Source organism: Hesperophylax consimilis, chromosome 30 (genome assembly GCF_061612785.1).
Source record: "Hesperophylax consimilis isolate HC1 chromosome 30, BYU_Hcon_1.0, whole genome shotgun sequence".
In the NCBI taxonomy this organism is placed as follows: Eukaryota; Metazoa; Arthropoda; class Insecta; order Trichoptera; family Limnephilidae; genus Hesperophylax; species Hesperophylax consimilis.
Window position 1 is genome coordinate 2,481,983 of NC_142865.1, and position 16,232 is coordinate 2,498,214.

The following is a 16,232-nucleotide window of genomic DNA, read 5'->3' on the forward strand; positions in this document are numbered from 1 at the left end:
GCCAGTTGTCTCACAGTGCTCAGTGATTTAATTCACAAAAATATTATAAACTTATCCAAGTTTCTTTTTTACGTAAGTTTTACCTTTGCTGTCGCAAAATATTTAAATATATCTCGTGGCCCAAGGGCTGTGGCGCCAAGTGGCGTATATAATCTAGAAATAGACCGTTGTCCGTTACTTGTTAGCACGTTTACTTCAACAAACAGGGAGAGGGGTCAGATAAGAGCCTCGAAATTCACTCTGCGCGACCAAAGAATCAGTCATAACTCCGCAACGGAAAGTGTTACGTGAGTTATTCGTGCGTCGTCGTGTAGATTTTAAGGTGTTCTTAAAAGTGAGCTAAGCAGAAAAACATAATTTGACAAACGAAAGACGTTTTCACCCAAAAAGTGACAGTGGTGTAGAGATAGTACCCACCCCATTTTTTTGGTTTTAAGTACAATATTTTTCATTTTTAGTTTAATATAATGATATTTAGTAGTAATGGTTACTTGGCGGCCCTAGGGTAAATGCTCCCTGAATGTTGGGACCGTTGATTCCGAGTCCTAGTTGCTGTTGGGCAAACTGTGGTGAAGACAGGAGCATGTCACTGAAAAGAAGAAGAATAAATTACTTGATTTATGTTGGTTATTTTTTTCTTACATTTTTTACATAGAGATGACATTTGAACGGTTAAAACGGACTAAACAGAACATTGAAGAGAATTGGTATTTTTTTACTTGGAGGTGGTATTTGAACGGTTAAAACGGACTAAACAGAACATTGAAGAGAATTGGAATATTTTTATTTGGAGGTGGCATTTGAACGGTTAAAATAGACTAAATAAAACATTGAAGAGAATTGGTATTTTAATAATTGGCGGTGTCATTTAACCGATTAAAACGGACTAAACAGAACATCGAAGAGAATTGGTATATTGTTTTACTTGGTGGTATCATTTGAACGGTTAAAAAGGACTAAACAAAACATTGAAGAGAATTGGTATTTTTTACTTGGAGGTGTCATTAAACGGTTAAAACGAACTAAACAGAACATGAAAGAGAATTGGAATATTTTTTTATTTGGAGGTGGCATTTGAAAGGTTAAAACGGACTAAACAGAACATAATTGGTATATTTAAAAAAATTAACCCGATCTAATGGAACCCAACCCAACGTAATCTAATCTAACCTGACCTAACGTAACCTAATTTAAGTTAAGTTGAGTTTTAACTCGAATATTTTGCATTTCGTCGGTCTGTAAATTTGTTTGTACGTTCCGTTTCCGTTTTCGAAAATCTGCTACATTCACTTTATTATTCAAGCAAGTCTTATATACTTTGACTCTGGTTCAATATAGATTCTTTTTTCAAATGTAAAATCATAGTTCTTATTTTAAATACTTTCTTTTTCACGTTTTTTTTCAATATGGTACCTACCTGCCTGAAGAAAGTTTGAAAAAAGAATATTGAGAGATAGTGACGTTTCTTTGGACAAATTGCATAATACCTTACAGCAAATAAATAAAAAAAATGTACAAAATGTATTTTTGTGTTCGTACAAACAGGTCTCCAACTAGTCTTGGAAGGAATTAATAAATAAGTGGATCTTTTAGATTAATCAGGGATTTATTAATACTCCGCGTATTATAAAGGTGACTCGATAGTCGACCTAACCAGTAGCTGGCTAATTGGATCTGAAACAGTAAGTTTCTCTGAGAGCCTTCCCACTGGCCCTGGCGACTACTGGCCACTGGCTCCATCTTGCGGACTTCCCCGCAAGCTCTATGCACTGCCATCTGTGCGTGCATCTATGAAGCTCTTACTTCCCAACATATGTGGTTATATTTTAGGCTCCGTAGTAACCTTTGAAAAAGAATATTGCTTGAAAGTGAGATATAAATACTAATGTTAGAGGGAGCGCGCTAATATATACATAAAAAAAACAATAATAATAAAGCGAAAATTAAAACATTATTAAAACACGTTTAAAATAGGGTAAAAATTTATCGACAGATCCCAAGTTGCATTTAGAGATACACTGTGTTTTTTTTCATACTTATAACATATAGAATAACAAAATAAATATTAAATAGGAAATTTTAAATATTTATTGTTTCAGCTCTACAAATACAGGATTTTCCAAGAAGATGTGTTATTTTGATATTCAATCGTAAAAGATCAATGGTTTCGTTGCTTGTGTGGCACGTAGCGTCGTCTTGTTGAAAGTAAACATTGTCCAGATCAATACCATCCAATTCCGGCCATAAAAAATCATTAATCATCTCTCGATAGCGCGATCCATTCACCGTAACTGTTGCTCCAGCCTCATTTTCGAAAAAGTAAAGTCCAATGACTCCGCCGGACCATAAACTGTTGAGGATAGAGAGGCTTTTCAACAATAACTCTTGGGTTTTCCGAGCCCCAGATGCGACAATTTTGCTTGTTGACGAAGCCACCGAGGTGGAAATGGGCCTCATCACTCAAGATGATTTGCATTTGATTCACTCAAGTGAATTTCAACGCGTTGTTGAAGCGTGTATCGTTCCATTTTTATTAATGGCGTAGTTTCTACTTGTCAAATGTCAAAAAATGACAGCTTCAAAAGTAACATCTACCGAAATAGCGGGCTATTCAAAATAACACCTCTTATTGGAAAACTCTATATAATACATGTATATAATATTTATGGAAATCAGAGAAAAGTCTAGCAACGTCCGGTACACGTCAGTAAATCTCTAATCTCTAAATAGTATAAAATAAAGTCGTTATCCGCGTCTGTCTGTTTGTGCGCTTAGTTCTTCTAAACTACGCAACGGATTTTGACAGGGTTTTCACTATCATTTAGAGAATTTCTTCCGGAAGGTTTATGTATATTAAATTTGTGGAAATCAAAGAAAATACTAGCAACGCCAGGTAAAGGTACGGTAGCTAGTATGTTTTAAATAGGTAAATATTAGGAATGCAGAGGCTTACGTAAGCAGGTACACGGAGACAAATCAGTATTTGTAATTTATTATAAATATCTTCAAATTATTGGTAATCTGGTTAAAAATGGAATTGCAGCCTTTAGCGAACGAATTAACAGGTGTCAAGAACACGTGTTCAAAAGTTTATCAAGAAACCTGTTAATTCATTCGTTAAAGTCCTGCAACCAGAGTGGAAGATACTTACAGTATCGCCCTGGTGTAAGACTACCATTCAGTATTGTAACGTTGATTGCAATGGCTTTGGCCGTGTTTGGTGACCAGATCTGAATAGCCAGGTTCTTCCCCACCTTCATCTTCCACATTTAGCATCACAACATACCCCAATCGAGGATTCCATAGTCTCACTGGCTCCAAACGGTTGGGAGCAATCAGGATTATAATAAAATAGAAATATTAATTTTTACCGTGTAAAAACTACGAAGTTCCGGTACTAAGATATCATTTTTCATGACAGGAAATTTTGGTTTTGATTAATCAAATACTAGTTGTCGTACATATAGGTACTCGGCGTTACTGGGGATTATCCTTAGGGGATAGACAAATCACAGGACTTTTCTGTAGGCCTTTTTAAGATATACAATTCCGTGGTACATTATTTTGAAGTATCTCGTAAGGTTTAGACAGCGTTAAGACGAAGCTACAAGCCAAAAATGTGTATATTCTTTGTATACTTTATATTGTAGATAATAGGCATTAGAATCGCTTGACAAAAGGAGTCTAGAAACGTTCGATTTCAAGCAAAAAACTGGTTTTTATTTATTTTCTAAATCATTTTATAAGAAAGCAAAAAATTTAATCAAGTGAAACTGTCACAGATAATCTTGGCTATAATACTGTATTTTTTTAAGTTGTTTCCTTTACGCGTTCATACATTTCAATTGAATAAATATTTTTTTTAGTAGTTACATTTAAATTTTTATTGAGCAATTTATTTTTTAATTTGTATTCTACTCAAGCGAAACGATAGGAAAACCTTCAATTTATCTAAAGCATTTTTGGTTTTCATAATGTACACCAATTATCGAATTGGTTAGAATTGGTTGGAAGATTAATCAAAATTGTGATTTGGCATTAAGGTTAAACGCAACGCTTGTTATATTCTACGTGTTCATAGATGGCGTTAATTAAATAATTTTATTAGAATACGCTTTTGCAAAGTATTTCTTTACAATATTAAGAAAAATCATTTGTTTGCGCCCGTATATACGCAATATGAATATGAATCAATAGTTTTGTTCGTTTAAAAACTCAATTCTTTCGAGAAAGGCATACAAATACAATATTGTACCGATTATTCAATCCAATATTGTATTTGCATGCCTTTCTCGATAGAATTGAGTTTTTATATAGACAAAACTATTTATTAATATTCGTATTGCGTATATGCGGGCGCAAACATATAATTTGTCTTAATACTGTAAAGCAATACCTTGCAAAAAGCGAATTCTGATCAAATTAATTAATTACGCCATCTATGAACACGTAGAATATAACAAGCGTTGCGTTTAACCTTAACAATGTAAGCGCCCGAAAACATCAAATTTTTTCTACTTTCTATAAATATAAAATGCATGTATTATATATGTAAAGCTTCCGTAATAAAATCTCTAAATGATAGTGAAAACCCTAAAATCCGTTACGTAGTTTAGAAGAACTAAGCGCACAAACTTTACTTTATAAGATGTTTAGAGATTTTGAGAAGGGAATATTAGAAAAATACTTTTTTGAAGGAGAGGTTGACCGTTCAGACGGTACTAAAAAGTTATAGAAACAATAACATTTTATTTTCTACGTACCTATGCAATATGCGCCGTAATGTGTTTTCTATTGCGAATTTAATATTAAATAATTTAGTCATCAAAGGGACGGAGTGTGAGAAAGAATGTTAGTCGGTATTCTCAGGTATCAGATATCAACAACAGAATATGCCACTAACAATAATACTGGCTTCACAATATTTGTTTCAATAATTCATTATAGTATTAATGGACGCATCATTCTCTTACCAAATTACCTGCAAGCAACACATCGATTCAATTGTGTGTTTTTTGTTTTGGAATAACTTAGTGAGTAAAACCTCAAATTGTAATATTTAATTAGTTAAGACAATATTAGCGATTTTTAAACGAAAATCTGACACAGTAAAATCAGAAAAAGATACGGTCACACCTAGGACTCGAACCCAGGACCCTTGTCTTGCCGGGACACCGCTCTACCAACTGTTATTAGTTTCTTCACCACCTAGGATTCTTGGTGCAGAGTCTCCATCTTCTATCTTTGTCGAATGTCACAGCGGTGCTGCCAAGGTCTGTTATCTATGTGAAGACATTGTGTCAGCGCTTTATTAGCAGCAGACACATACCTGGACGGATGACGAACCTCGTGCTGGCACTGTTGGTGGACGCGGTGGACTCTCTCGTTGCAGCAGCTGGTCCAGTTTCTTCTCCACCTAGGATTCTTGCTGCAGAGTATCCATCTTCTATCTTTGTCGAACGTCACAGCGGTGCTGCCATGGTCTGTTATCTATGTGAGGTGTCAGCGCTTTATTAGCAGCAGATACATACCTGGACGCTGTTGTTGGACGCGGTGGACTCTCTTACTGCAGCAGCTGGTCCAGTTTCTTCACCACCTAGGATTCTTGCTGCAGAGTCTCCATCTTCTATCTTTATGTCACCTGTTCCTGTTCTTCATTTTACTTAAACTAACTTCACTTTAATTTTATAATATTTATATTTTTTGTATTACCTGCATCAACTGTAAAGCGTCCTGAGGTGATATCTCACAAAAGCGGCGCTATACAAATTGTCCAATATTATTATTATTAACTGATCTAATGGGACCCTACCTCCTTCGGTCACATTTAACTGCATCATACTTCGAATAAGAACTACCGACATTGCCTTCATTTTTCTCACCGCATATTTTTATTGGCAGCTATCTTTATGTATGATCGCAAGGTTCAACCCGAAATAAATGAAATCTAGACAGCGTCGGAGGGGTGACCCGGCAAGACAAGGGTCCTGGGTTCGAGTCCTAGATGTGACCGTATCTTTTTCTGATTTTTCTGTTTCAGATTTTCGTTTAAGAATCGCTAATATTGTCTTCAATAATTAAATATTACAATTGTTTGTATTTATGCATAATATGTATTTAACCTCCGTGGTTTAGTATTATAGTGATTTGTCTTTGGGGGTTCCATGATATTTCATCAAAATGGCAATTAAACACACATTTAAAAAGTGATCAAACAAGAGCCATTAAAAGTGATGAAACAAAAACTAGGTTTAATAGTTACCTATGTAACCTATTTAACCTAGTTTTTGTTTCATCACTACCTTAGTACTAGTTACCTATGTAACTTATTTAACCTAGTTTTTGTTTCATCACTACCTTAGTACTAGTTACCTATGTAACTTATTTAACCTAGTTTTTGTTTCATCGCTTTTCATGAATAATACCTCAGTTGAAGGTAATTGTATTGTTCTACTATACTTGTTAAGCTAATTTAGCCGAAATTTGCATTGGAAATGAGATATTTGGGAAAAACTAGATTTTGGCGCGATTCCGGTTTTTTCAAAATGGCGGCGCGAGCACAGGTCGGAAACTCAGATTTTACATCAGGGGACCAGTTTATAAAACATATAAAAAAATTGGGACTACCGGAATAATTACGATCGCGAATCGCAAATGCACTGGACTAATAACAAATGTATGGATATTTTCTTCAAAATATATATGTTTTTGAACTTAAAAACTTGACGAGAAACTTGTTATAAATCGGTAGAAATTGGGTAGGCGGGAGAATTTGCTCAGCTTTAAATTGTTTTCTGTCAGCAAATATAGTTGAGCAAGTGAATAGATCTTGGGGTAATACTAGATTCTAAAATGTTATTTAGGGATCATATTGAAAATATTCTAAAAAAAGCTTATAAGCAATTGGGTTTCATTATTCGCATTACTAAGCCTTTTACGGTAGCACACACCCTAATTCTGTTATATAATATATGTCATATGTACGGTCACAACTAGAATTCGCCTCAGTAATTTGGAATCCTCGATATCAAACATATATTGATCGCATTGAAAATATTCAGAACAAATTTATGAAACACCTATCGTATCGTTTTAGTGACCATCGATTTGTCCCTGTCACTTTATATAAACGCAGAAAAATCTCTGATGCATTATTCTTGCACAAAATCGTGAACTGCCTAGTTGATTCATCATATCTGTTAGAAAGGATTGCATTTCGTTGCCCCAAGCAAAACACCAGATCGAACGATTTATTTAGAATACCACATTGTAAATCCAAATACGCGCAAAACTCTGTAATAGTACGTATCTGTGAAACTCACAATGCCTCTAGAGATGTAGACATTTTCAACCATAACTTAATATCATATAAAATTCAGCTTAATAAATTAAAATACTTTATTATTTTTTTGATAAATTAATGTTTTAAAGACAAGATTTTATTTATGCATAGCACAAAGGATAACAATTATTTTTATAAATAATAATTGTTCGCCTGAAACACTCATCCACATTGAAAAAATCTCCTGATAAAAAATACATGACGCCAACGCCAACGTCCCGTTGGCGTCATGTATTTTTTATCAGGAGATTTTTTCAATGTGGATGAGTGTTTCAGGCGAACAATTATTGCTTATAAAAATAATTGTTATCCTTTGTGCTATGCATAAATAAAATCTTGTCTTTAAAACATTAATTTATCAAAAAAATAATAATTAATATTTGACAAGTCCAAGTATTTCACCTAAAAAATGTATACAATTTGTATCAACGCCATCTAGTGAGAGATTTAGCACTTACAATGCCTTTCTCATATAAAAATAAAGTTGGTTGTTCTCAGGTGAAAAAATGTAAAAAGCAGTAATTGTTGAATGAAACACTAGCATATATTGAATATTTTCTCGGGTAAGAAATAAGCCTCCATAGCTCAGTGGTCAGAGCTTTCGACCGGAAATCGAATGGACACGGGTTCGTGTCCCGTTTGCGTCATGTATTTTTTATCAGGAGATTTTTTCAATGTGGATGAGTGTTTCAGGCGAACAATTATTGCTTATAAAAATAATTCAAAATACTTTTATTTTATTCGATTTTTTTGTTGTGAAAATTACATTTTATATTTATTTTTTTGCCATTTAATATATTGTGTAGGTAAAAAATACTAAATCAACATTTAACTCAATGGAACTTAATTGGTCTAGAACATATGAATGTTTATTGTTATAATTTTTTGCTGTACGACTGTTTGCTTCCTAAATAAAAAGAAATAAAAATAAAAAGTGTTCAAATGGTTCTACTTGTGGTCAGCAAGAAAGATTGTCAGCAAATAATGTCAACCCCTATCCTAACATTTTTAACATTAACCCCACTCCATCTTTGTCATGCTGTGTGTAGGATCTTTTAAAGGAAAGGAAAGATAAGAAGTTCTGAGGAAGTAATAAGGAAAAGGGTACGAGGGGTGGGCAGGAATCTAGGGATTAGTCTGTCCAGGAGTGACAGACGAATGAATATATCCCTTCCACAAAATATTTAATGTTATCTTTAAAAATTACATATAATTTATTTGGAACTTAAAAACTTAAAGAGTTAACGAGAAACTTGTAATAAATCTATATAAATTGTGGTATGCATGGGCTTCAAAAAAGTTCCAAAATGCCCTCGTGTGTGATGAGAGAACGTTTTCATTACTCGGCAAATCCTAGTCAAATCCAAGAAATGAGATGTCATTCGTAAATACAAACAAAGTAACAAATTATCATAAGCATTAATTACTCGCCTGAAATATCCATACAAATTGAAAATATCTTCTGATGTCCTGTCAGGTGCTCCGGACCACTGAGCTACGTTGGCTTATTCCCAGTAGCAGTGGACCATCAGAAGGGGCGGGTTCAATTCCCGTCGGCGGCATTTATTTTTACTCGGGAGATATTTTCAATTTGTATGGATATTTCAGGCGACTAATTAATGCTTACGATAATTTGTTATCCTTTGTGCTATGCATAAAAACCTTGTCTTATAAACATTAGTTTATTATTATTACAAAAATTACAATTATTTCGATTGTTTCTCAAAGATTTTCAGCGCCATTAAAGAAAGTGGGATAGCGAACTTGGCAACACATAAGTTTAAGGCGATGCCATACGTAGTAATGCAAAATCATGTGTTTTTGGTTTGAAAATTTGGTCGCCTAGAAGTGTTTCAGATGCTTTAAATAAATCCTGCGAGTAGAATACATCTTGGCCTTTGAAATAATCGAGTATTTTTATTTAAGTATTTCAAGTCTTTTTAAGCCTAGAAAAAAATAATGTATAAGGCCTATGAAAACTGCTTTAAAGTTCAAAATCTCCTACTTACGAACCCATTTTCGGTTATGATTTTATTGTATAATGTGGCAAATTAAGTTATTTATAAAATGATCCAAAAAAAAAAAATATTTATGCCAAAATAAAATAAAAGGCACTTTTTGGCTATGTTTTTTTCTTGCATAATTCAAAACAGGCGGATGGTGTTTAGCAGGAATTTAAGCCTTATCGCCATCTACGTAAGGGTTGATATTGATAGCGGCTCAATTTAAAATATTACACGACGTAGTGCATCGCCTTAAGGACAACCTAATAGCAGTAGGTCGTCTCATACAGTATTCCGTGCTCGTCGTATAGTGTAAGCGAGTAAACGCATCTTCTTATCTCAGTCACACGCGTGTTGTAGAAGGTAGTATTAGATGCAAATACGAAAAAGCAGCCCAATATCTTTTATTTCGTTCATACGCACATATTCTTTGATTGTCTATCTTTGTCATACATGAACAACGTTTTAAGTAAGAATTAACTGGAAACGTAAGAGTGTTTCTTACTTGCCACATTTTATTATGAGTTTGTAAAACAATAGCTAGTCTAAATGTATCGTAACCAGAGATGTGCAAAATGGGTACCCAAAACCATTTGAAATGCAAAATGGAAATGGGTCAAAACTTTTCCATTTGAAAATCCAAAATGCAAAATGGTTTTTAGAAAAGCATTTCAAATGCAAAATGCAAAATACTTATTTTCAAAATGCAAAATGGTTTCTCAGGTCAAACAATCAAAATAATTATAGAATTTTTTCATTTAATAATGGACATCAATGTAGAACAAACATATTACATGATGGTAAACCCAAAAACACCACGACTACAGATTGTGAAACCCCAAAATTTGCGCGGGACTAATGTTGCCAACGTAAAAACATAGAAACTGCTATCTAACATTTAATATTACAGCGTCATGGTCCCATGTTCAGTATTTGAATCAGTATTTTTTGTAATGGTATCACTCAATTGCCAGGGCTCCTACCAGGGAGCAACTTGACAAATGGAAATTATCTCTCATAGCGAGGTTGAGGACCGACTGATATTTGGGGCTTATGAAAAAAGATGAGTGGAGATAGTAGGTTGATAGATAATATGTTGCAAAAAAGCATTAAAAATGGAAAATGCATTGAGAAAAGCATTTAAAATGCAAAATGCAAAATGGTTTTTAGAAAAGCATTTAAAATGCAAAATGGAAAATACCCATTTTGCATTTCCATTTGAAATGGATTTATTTGAAATAAAGCACATCTCTGATCGTAACGTCATTGTTATAAACAAATTCACTGGCCTATGAGTCAACTACTGACAATCGTTTTCTTTACAATCGGTAAGACGACAATTCTAGGAATTATCTCTGTGCGGTGGTCATTAGTCATTATATCATTAATTTACGACAGTTTTTTGTTTCCAAAACGTTCAATAATGGTCATGGGGACATAATTCCTAAATAGCTGTAACCTTTGACTGGTTTCGCCGCTGGGCACGTCTTCAGACGGACAGGGCATTGTTCCGAAAATAGATTTATTGCACGACTTACTTATCGACGTGTCGAAAACACGTGCGTGCAAAGAAATGTGGCGGTTCAATGTTTAACATCTACCAACCGACCTTATTCAAAATACTAATATCGGTTTTATAAATCAATAAACGTTAAAATGTAAACCTATCGACAGGAACAAAATGTCGGGCACGGTCAAGCACGGTCGATCGATCAAAGGTTTTATCGATTATGTCGGTAACGTTTTATCAATTATGTCAGTAACTAGTTATCGTTCGCACCAGTGGCGAAACTATAGGTTGGCAGGGCTGGCAAATCGCCACGGGCCCCGCGGGAGTCAGAAGTAACCTAACATTTTTAACAAAATTTAGTTAGATGTAGGTGGAGGGTAAATGTTTAAAATGGGACTATTTGACAAGTAGAGCTTCTAGACTATTCAAACGTACACCAATCCCATTTGTGTGCAGCACATCTTTTCCCGAGGATATATGAAAATAATGATCTTTATCTATTTAGGACGGGTTGTTTTGGAGAATTTGAACAATTCATCAAATTTCAACCTTCATTTCCGGGTTCTGTGAAAGACTTATTCAAGTTATATACATTATAGGTTAGTTGCTTGACAAAACTGAAATGAAAACAGAACTTGAAAAAATATTTCACAGAACTTGAAAATGAACTTTGAAATTTGATGAATTGTTCAAATTCTCCGAAACAACCCGTCCTTAGTGTGTAGCGTATTCTTTCCAATTGTAAATATTAATATTTCGCGAGTACATCCATTATTAAAAAAAATGAATGCCACGTTTAGTGAATAGCCAATTTCTTTATTGTTATTGTGATATCTATTTGAGTTCTTTTCCCTGTTAACAGGGGACATTTTTACTGGTAACGTTTTAACAGGGAACATTTTAACATGGAACATTTTAATTGTGGACATTTTGACAGGGAACATTATTTAAACTTGGAAGATTTTTACCGGGAACATTTAGAAAGGAAACGTTTTAACTGGGGGCATTTTTAGTGGGAACATTATTTAAACTGGGAAGATTTTTACTGGGAACATTTAGAAAGGAAACATTTTAACTGGGTGCATTTTTACTGGGAAGATTTTTACCGGGAACATTTAGAAAGGAAACATTTTGACTTGGGGCATTTTTACTGGGAACATTATTGTAACTGTGGACAGTTTTAGTTGGAATATTTTGACGGTGAACATTTTAACTACACTATTTAGGCACCTCTAGTATTGAAACACCCTCGTTTAAACATTTCTTGCAGTTTTGCTTTTAGATTTCTAATTACTATAATTCTGTATATCCACAAAGTATTTGCTTCTCTTGAAAATTCAATATATTTATGTTGAGGATAAAACTTTCATGTAATTTTTCTTTAGAATCAAGCTAGATTAAAAAATATTTATCGGAAATATAAAATATATGTCAATCTTGAACCTCCCCTAATCACTATTATAGTTTTCAAAAAAGTGTGCACTTCTCAATGGGAATCCAAAATATCATTGTTTCAAGAAACACATGTGTTTTTTCGGGTGCTCATTACTAATGGATAATTATTAATACTTAACCGTGTTACCCTCTCCCCTGGGGGTCAGACCGAAAGCATGGTAAGTAAAGAAATAAAACCTTAATTTCTGAGCCCATTGTACACTAGGTCTACCTATTTGCAACATGTTTTTAACGCGATTTCCAAGGGTCTCTGGAAACCTTTAAAACTTTGGTTCAGTTTTTAAATTTTATGTTTTAAAAGTCTGATAAAGGCAAAAAAACCTCGACTCTGCAAAATTTATTTCCCCATATTAACAAACGGATGACAGTCTTTGTAGTAGGGACTTCAGGTGGGAATGCTGCTCTTGTTCTACTGATATTTCAATGGAAGATACACAGTCGGGAAACACGCCAAACGAGCGCTCAACTTTCGTATGCGTTTGACATTTGTATCTTGAGAACGGTTCGTTTCTACGACTCGTTCTTGAATAAAATAACTCGGTTGTGAACAGTTTGCAGCCCTCGATGTTTGAAAGACTCTCCACACAGCATTCTCAAAGATATCATAGGCCAGAAGGAAGTTATTTCCCTCGGGGCCTCCTTTGTAGGGTTAATGTAAAAAAAGTAGCTAAGAAGTACTTGTCTATCGTGGTAGTTATAGCAGTCCATAACGGAGTGCTGACACCAACCCTGATGTATGGCTGTGAGGCATGAAACTGGCAGAGGAAGGATGAAAATAGACTGAATGCTGTTGAAATGAGATCCCGCAGGCGTATGTGTGGTAAAACCATGTTTGATCGTGTGAGAAATGTGGAGAGTGCAAGGCTTTATGAAAGGGACGCTTAGATGGTTTGGGCATATAGAATGAATGAGCGAAGAAAGGAGTGTAACGAGGATATACGATGCAAATGCGAATGGTAGCAGAAGTCGGGGACGCCCGAGGAAGACATGGCACGATCAAGTGAATCAGATACTTGAGTCAGGCAATGTCAAGAGTCAGAATAATAAAAGAGTATGTATGAGACGATGTATGAATGCGAATGAGGCAAGGAGTGTGTGCCAAGACCGAGTTGTTTGGCGGTCCGTCCTCTCTGCCTATCCCTGTGGGGAAACTGCGTGATGGTTAGTTAGTTAGTTAGTTAGCCTGTGAAACTACGGCATCCCCAATTGAGGTATGTTGTAAGGCTGAAGGTAATTCGGAGGCGATGAGGAAGATGAAGGTGTGGATGTACCTGGCAATTCAGATCTCTAAATAATCTAGATCAAGGACAGTAAAAAAATAGAACAAAACAACAACTAACGTACAGAAGAAATATGAAATAGAAATAGAATATTTGCAAGCCAAAAAACATTAAAAAATATGATGTTGTTTTCTTGGTAGGTAAATATTCTAACAGGAAGCATAAATAATGTCTGGTCAGCCGTGAAGAAACACTGAGAAATTCCAACCTTAAAAATTGTCAAAGGTTCTGTTTGTATCCTTGGTTTATTAAATTATCAAATAGTGTTGCCATTGTTTCAAGAAATTCGCCGATTTAATGGTATTTAATTTCGTATGTGCTGTCAAAAGAAACGCCGAACAAAGATGGCGGCTTGAAATTAATAGCGACCCAGTGATGTTGTTACCCATTAAAATAATGTTACCAGTAATAGTGAGTGTTCCTCGCCAAAATGTTCCCAATTAGAAACAAGTAAAATATCGTGATATTAGCACAGTCATTCAGCATGTAACAATGAACCTAACCTAACCTAATCTACGATTAAAATGGGAAGATATTAATATTTCGCGAGTTCATCCATTATTTCAAAAAAAAATGAATGCCACTTTTAGTATCTATTTTTTATTATTATTTATTGAGTTAGTTTATACAACATTTGAATATAAACTAATATAAACAAGATAATATTTCATTTTATACTTTAAATATTTTTATAATAAACATAACATTTCTTTTTAAATACATTCATTCTACAGATTTTCGGGCATTTCATCATACATCTTTAGTCCTTTGTACATTAGGTAGTTCTATAATTTTGATTCCTTCATATGTGGCAATCTAATTTTATTTACATTTCTGGTTTCGTAATTATGAACATCTTTAAAAATAATTTCACCCTTAAAATATTTTGGCATTTGGTTGTTCATGACTTTATGCCAAAAAAAATAACACATTAAATAACAGTCTCTTTTTTATTGGAATCCAATTTAGCTTCTCTCTCATTTGATTAATGCTTGCGTATTTGCCTTTTCCCAGTATACATCTCATTGCACTATTCTGTATAACATCTAGTTTACTCAAATTTCCTTCATTGGCCAAATAAAACATAGAGCAATTTCTTTTTTAAATTTATTTCTTAATTATCTAATTTGAGTTCTTTCCCCTGTGTGACTATTAACTACGAACATTTTGGTAGGGAACATTTTAACTGGGGAAATTTTTACTGGTTATTATTATTTATTTTCCAATTATGTACTAAATCCTTTATCTAAATTTCGCCAATAAACAATTAGTTAATGTTAATCTCAAGTGACCTACCAGGCAAATATGGTACTGTATATTATCTCCATATATAGTTAGTAATTATATAGATCATTGTAGAAATGTATTATATATTTGTACAGCGCCCATGAGGTGATTTTGCACAAAAACTGCACTATACAAATCATCCAAATATTATTATTAACGTATAGGGAACGTATGTAACATTTTAACATGGACATTTTGACAGGGAACATTATTTAAACTAGGAAGATTTTTACAGGGAACATTGGGAAATGAAACGTTTTAACTGGGGGCATTTTTACTGGGAACATTATTGTAACTTGGGTCAGTTTTACTGGGAAAATTTGGATGGTGAACATTTTAACAGGGAACATTATTTTAATTTTTTACTGGGAACATTTTGACAAGAAACATTATAACAAATAACATTATTACCGTCCACTGTCTGTACTTACATTCTGTCATGGTGATGCAGATGATGCGACTGATGGTGTGGAGTTCTGTCCCGCTGTCTCCTGTTCTTGAACCAGTTGGAGACCTGCGTCAGGGTCAGACCCGTCCTGCAGGCCAGGTTCTTCTTCTCGTCGGGAGTGGGGTACCTGCACAAAATAATCTTATCATTTATCACTCTCGTCCAGGATGTAATCTATTGGCACAACGCACCCTTAGGCCCTTTATACACAGAGATACTTACAAGCTATGTGACTGTGACGCAACCACAAGTCGCCTACTGGTATGCTACTCTCTAAAGCTGGTTTCCGTACACGGCGCTACACCAATTATACTGAAGTTGATCATTTTTGCAAGTGCAGCCGTGGAATTAATACGATGTGACTGGCGACGCTACGAAGACAATGATATTGTTCTAATTTATATTTACGAGCGTAAAAGCGATCTAAAAGAAGATTTTGGAATTACCCAATGCAACGAAATAAATGTTAATTATAAGGCATTCGTCTCCGCTAAGGAACTACATGATAATGTTGTTAAATTGACTTTTCTTTCAAACAATCATTTTTTCTAAAATAAAATAAATACATAATAACACACACTTAGCTGTATAGCGCAGAATTTTATGAATTACTATTTACAACTAATACTAAATACTGGAAGTATTTTTTCGAAGAATTCAGACAAGCAATTTAGATTCAGACTTTTCGTTTAAAAGTCAAATAAATAGGACTGTAAACACCGGTTTTATTCACCTAAGAAAATTCAAATCTGTCTGAAGAAATCTTCCTACAGAAGCAACAAAACTACTTATCAACTCTTACGTAGTCTCACGTCTCGATTATTGCAACGGCATTTATGCTAGCCTTCCAAAATATCAAATTGACAAACTTTAATCAGTGTTTAATGCAGCAGCACGGTTCATAACC

General features: G+C 34.3%; 1 protein-coding gene across 1 annotated transcript in view; it reads right to left on the reverse strand.

Annotated features, from left to right (window-relative positions):
* Positions 1–474: 474 nt before the first annotated feature.
* The window catches only part of LOC149409513 (protein sine oculis-like), a 33,748-nt gene continuing 17,990 nt past the window's right edge, over positions 475–16,232 (reverse strand). The window contains exons 5-6 of the mRNA XM_089649440.1: positions 15,309–15,452; positions 475–589 (exon numbers count right to left, since the gene is read on the reverse strand). Coding sequence (XP_089505566.1) covers positions 475–589; positions 15,309–15,452 — 259 coding nt within the window. The remainder of the gene's footprint in view (positions 590–15,308; positions 15,453–16,232) is intronic.